Consider the following 6046-nt stretch of genomic DNA (forward strand, 5'->3'; position numbering starts at 1 on the left):
AGTCCAGTAGTATTGACATCTTCTCATTGAGACTGTCTTGGATCCCTGAGATAACGCTAGAGGTAGTTTGCTAATCAACCATTGGTCTAAGAGGAATGGTGGGCAATGCAAATTTTGATGTTGGTTATGTATCAAATATTTTTTGGATGAAGCGTTCGGTGGTGAGATCCATGTGCGACCCGTGGTGAAAATGTTAAGAGTGTGGAACCATCAAGAAGAGTGAGTTCAAAACAACTAGTGGGGACAAACGGTGTCACCCTTATGCACATATGTGTCCTAACCGTAATATGCGTCCAATTTCCCATTCATTTTAAAACGTGTTATATTTCGATGTGAGATAAACATTAATAACTCAAAAGGAAAAAATAAAATAAGAAACGATTTAGTTTAGGTTCTTCATCGTTTGTTCGCTCCTTCATTTCTAGCTCTAGTCTACTTCTATGTTGTTTTCTTTGTAATATTCGTGAGATTATTAGCCTTCTTGAGTGAGTTTTCTTACCTCGCAGATAACACTTGGATCTCCTAGTTTACCTGGCTAATGATCTTATATCTGTGTAATAAAGAATCAAAGACAACAACTCGTTATGCTAGACATTTTATTTTTCCCTTTTATTTTTAAACGGATTTTAGAATATAATTTTGGACGCCTTTCTCATCTATATGCATACATGTGTTTACTCTCTATGCTTTTCATAGAAAAAATGTGCCCTTGTGATGATCAGAGAGAGGATTGAGCAAGGTATGACCATGCCCAGCAGCATCATGCCACCCATAGTCGAGGAAGAAGTGACTCCTTGCTCGATGCCAAGTTGAACTCTCGTCTCTGGTAAGATGCATGGGTTTTTTAGCACTCAAGCTAGGCCATGATAAAGCAGTCGAAATCTACGAGAATTACTTTCTAAAAAAAAGCCCTAAATAAAGGGAAAACAAGTACCAATCACATTAGCCAGGGAAAGTTCATTCACTCACCGGACCTTCTTGTCGATTTGCACCCGCATCAGATGAGATAAGAATGTCTTGCACTTGTCTCGCTCAGGAAGTGGGTTGATAAACTACATGCCATATGATTGTTCCCACTTACAAGTTATATAGTAGACACATAATAGGCTCTTCAACGTAGTTTTGTTACTTGGGCACGACAAGTCAACGACTTGGTAGAAATGAATTTTTGGGTTTTAGTTCTAAAGTTAGGCATGACTTAAGAGAGAGTTGTTCCACCGACAAGGATACTATCCTAAAAGGGATCTCTCGATGAGACAAACTCTCAATTGGACGTACCTTTTACCACTATTTCAAAGTCCCTCATTTTCAAGAGTAGGGGATTTGTGTAAAGTAGAGAGGGATAATCCGGATTTTTTCCTAGTGTATACTCATCGAACAATTCACACAAAAGTCTTTTAAGCGAATAGAGATCATCATTCCACATTGACGAATCTTAGCACTTAAATATATAGGTATATAGGTGACGTCGCACAATGCACACTATATAATACATGAACATAAATAAGCTCCTGGAGTTTATGCACATTAAAAAAATCAAAATTTTGGGTCTCTAATACCCGTGTAAATGTAAAATATAATTTTCTAAAAATGGATGGCCAAAATATTATTTTCAAGTTAAGCATCAGATGTCTCCAGCAGAGTCGCTAGAAAATTGTATGCGTTTAAAAAACGTCCGCCCCGCAAAAATAATTTTTTTGACTATGAAGAAATAAATATAAAATATAAATATCTTTTTAAAATTTTTTGAAATTAAATTAAATCGAAATGGAGGATTATTTAAAAACCAGTTTGTGACTAAAGAGTCGCCACCTAAATTTTCTTAAAAAATAGTATAAATAAATAAATGTTTGGCATGTAAAATAATAACTCCATTGGAAAAGAGAATCTTTAGGGTTTGGTGTTTGGTTACACGTGAAAAAGAGCTTTGGCGCTATGCACATGCTTGTTAGAAACAATCTTTGCTTATAATATTTTGGGCATTTTTAGAAAACATTTTACGCTTAATAATTCGTTTATTTGCCCATCCCTATTTAATCTAAAATATCAAGTATTTACATTTATACTAAATCTAAAGGTAATACATATTAAATAATAATATTAATAATTATTCACAAATAAATAAACATGAAAAAATAAAGAGAACTAAAATTTATTGTATTCATAAATTAATTTTATGATTATAAATAAATCAACCTATGAATTTTAGAGTTTTATATTAGAGACACAAAAATTAAATTAAATATTTTAAAAAATAAATCCAAAATTTATTTTTATTAAAATTTTTATGTTTTTTAAATGAAACAAACAAGAAAAATAAAATAAAACATAAAAGTTTCCTGTGATATCATCTTGTCGTTCTTGAGGAAGGAGCTCAAGAACGACAAACCCATTTTCCAATTAGACAATTAAAAGTTGAATATTTTCAATATAAAATTATTTAAACAAATTTAATTCAAAAAAAATAACTTGGAAATTATGTTAGTAAGATTCTTAATAAACAATTTAAATTTAAGAAAACTAAATCGTAAATAAAATATACCAAACTCAAATGTAACAAATTGAAATTTATAAATGGAATAAAGTCAAATAAGAGCTTGCAGTGAGTCTTAAATGTCTCTTAAAGTGCTAGAAGATTCTTCAATAATACGAAAGAAACTCTTAAACAACCTCACATGAAAATGAACAGTAAAAAATTGTGAATATGATTTAAGCCTTTTTGTCTTTTTTTTTTCCTCTTCCTCTTTTTATCTCTTTCCTTTTTTCCTTATTTGGTTTCAGATATTTATAGTGGTCTCTTGTCCTCGATATAAATTGTGGAAAGAATTTTACACCACTACTAATTTTGCTCGGTCATTTAGGATTTTTGTGGTTGTAAATAATCTTTTTTTATTCTCTCATCATTTTCTTTAATCCCTAAAAAAAATCAAAATCAAAATTTATTAATTTTATTTATCTTATTTATATGCTTATTTATTTTAGTATATAAAATAAAATAAAATTTATAATAATAAATTAAATCATTTAAAAAATTAACCTATTTATAAAACTATTATTTATTTTATTTGAAAGATACGATATTATTCTTCCCAAATTAATTTTATATTGTCAAACAAAAATCATTTGATAGGCTCTAAATATATTTAAAAATATAAATTTGGGGAACAAATATGAATGTTACAACATTACCATCATCACAATAAATATATATTTATTTTTATTCACACTTCATACTAATAAAAAAATTCTAATAAAAATAAAGTTGATATAGAAATGTTTTTAATTTTATTTTTAAATTTTTGATATTTAAAATTATTTATTATTTAATAAAGTAATGTTTAATACTTTAATCGACTAATAGGTACCTGTTGGGGATCGAGTAATTGACGAATCATGAATAATTATGTAAATAGAGATATACGTAGGGTTGTTCAAAAAATCGGAAAACTGATAACCGAACATGTAGCTTACTAGTTTCATTTTATCGTTTCATCGGTTAACCGGTTCTAGCAGTTCCGATTAACCAGTTTTTTATCGGTTAAACTATTTTTCTACCGGTTTAACCGGTAAACCGATAATAATTTAATTATATATTTATATTTTATAATTTATTTTAGTTATTTTTGTAAATATTAGGTATATTATAATATTTAATTATTAATATTAGTTATTTTTCTTTTTTTAAACATTAGATATATTATATTATTTAATAATCAATATATAATAGCAAAATATCAGCATGCAACCTGAGTTTTGAAAAAAAAACAATAGAATTTACCTATTAGTTTCTTTAATTTAATTTAATTTAACTTAATATTTATTTAATTCTTTTTTTTTTTTTTTTTTTTTTTTTGCCAATTATCATAAATGTGCACTTGTCCAATTAATAAAATATATTTAATAATTAATTAAAAAATTGAATTATCGATTCCTGGTTAAGTTCTCAATCGAATTGATATCAATATATCGATCGGTTAACCGGTTTATAAAATAAAGGGCAAAATCGAACGGTTTAACCGATCAGTTGAATACCCTATATATTAGTTGGATATGAGGTCAGTTAGTAAAATAAAAAACAAATTTAAAGATGGGGATGAGTATTTCACTATCATATAACAGATAGGGTATAAAGTTGAAATATATATATATATATATATATATATATATATATATATATATATATATATATTAATAATGGAGGACTCTTAAATAAAATTGATTTTTATCATCATGCAATACAACTGTATTTATATGAAAACGTGATCCTCTAATAATGATCATATTTTGGTCTTATTTGTCTTCCTATTGATGTTGAATAAGTGGAAAAAAAAATCCATAACTATTCAAATAAAGAACACATAAATACATTCTTTACATTTATTTAACAAATTACGCCTATTTTATAAGAGAAAAGACTTGAACAAATTACTTTTAGAAAAATGAAGGGGCAAATCTGAAAATAATCTTGTTAAATTCCAATCTATTAAAATAATAACACAAGACTTTCATATTAATATTTTTCCTGCTCTATAATTTCTCTTACTTTTAGCGAAGAATAATACCAATAACTCTCCACAATTCGTTTATAGTGACAAACCGATTTGGACAATAATTAATCAACTCTCATATTAATTCTTTGAAGATTATTATAATATGTACATATGTGAGACAAATATATTCAATCCATAATGGACAAATAAATTCCCACTTCAAAGGCCAATAGAATAATTAATTCGATTGGAGTATAGATATAGAGCACGTAGATATGCAAACTCTAATAATTAATATTAAAATATGAACCCAATTCAAAGGCCGATTTGTCCAAATAGATAGATTTGGCTTTTCAAAGATTTGAAAGGATTTATTTATTAAAGATTTTGTACCCAAATCCTCTAGAAAGATTCATCACTTGCATGTTTAATTATAATAACATACCAATAATACCTTATAGGATCTCCATTATATTTTCATACTTAAGTGACATGTTCCAATAATTATTCATTTCCATTACTGTAATAATTCCACCCATTCTTCATAATAAACTATAACCACCTCTCAACTATATATATAAGTGGATTAATACATCCATTCAAACATAGATCAACACGATGGGAGGTGTTATAAACTGCGATCTTAGAATTATTAGAGCTAAGAACGTCGAGATGAAGTCCGAGGGTCAATTATTTGTGAGATGCTTTCTCCCCGCAGGAAATAGTCAACGAGTTCGAATAGACACCCGTGAAATCTTGTTGGGTTCTAGTCCTCTTGTTTGGGACCAATCTTTCTCTCTTGAATGTCTTGACAACAATTTTATAATGAGTGGGCCGATGCTTATAGTGGTGGAGCTTCGGTGGAGGAGCGTGATACCGGTGATTGGGAAACTTAGAGGATCACAACTCCTTGGTAGGGCTGAGATCCCATTGGAGAATATTACTATGGATTCCCCGAAGATCATGAAGATGGAGAAATGGCTCGTCATGAATTCATCGGGTGGAGCTAAGCATGGTCATGATGTGAAGACACCGGCTGTTGAAATAAGTTTGATGGTAACGCTACCAGCTACAAATTGTTTGATCGGGGATGCAGAGTCGAGGAGGAAAAGGAGAAGAAGAAATAGGATGGTGAATGCTGAAGAACATTGCGGGTGCAATAGCAATTCACTTTCGTACGAGGTTCTTGCAATGGCGGCTGCCTTCGAGGTCTTGTAAGGGTGAAAATGACACAATATATTACTCAACAAATCGGGGTCAATGATTTCCATATATCTTGCTAAATTGTTTATATGTAAATGAGAAAAAAAGGAAAAAAGTTAGATTATTGAAAGTAATTTATTCACAACAAAAACATTACAAGTGTAACCCTAATCATATGTTGGTGTTCTTTGAGTTAGAGAAGATAGAATAATGATTGAAGGGAAATTATATTTTCTATATATGTATTTGATATTATATCAACACTATTTATATACATTACATTCATTGAAAGATTAAAAGAATAAATGACAACACTAATGATATATAATTGGCAGACCCTTGGTAGATGTTGA

General features: G+C 29.1%; 1 protein-coding gene across 1 annotated transcript; it reads left to right on the forward strand.

Annotated features, from left to right (window-relative positions):
• Positions 1-5108: 5108 nt before the first annotated feature.
• LOC124939297 lies at positions 5109-5708 on the forward strand. The gene has a single exon (XM_047479782.1). It carries the CDS (start codon positions 5109-5111, stop codon positions 5706-5708), a length of 600 nt encoding a protein of 199 aa, XP_047335738.1.
• The last annotated feature ends 338 nt before the right edge of the window (positions 5709-6046 follow it).

The sequence above is a fragment of the Impatiens glandulifera genome, chromosome 5 (genome assembly GCF_907164915.1).
Source record: "Impatiens glandulifera chromosome 5, dImpGla2.1, whole genome shotgun sequence".
NCBI classification, from domain to species: domain Eukaryota; kingdom Viridiplantae; phylum Streptophyta; class Magnoliopsida; order Ericales; family Balsaminaceae; genus Impatiens; species Impatiens glandulifera.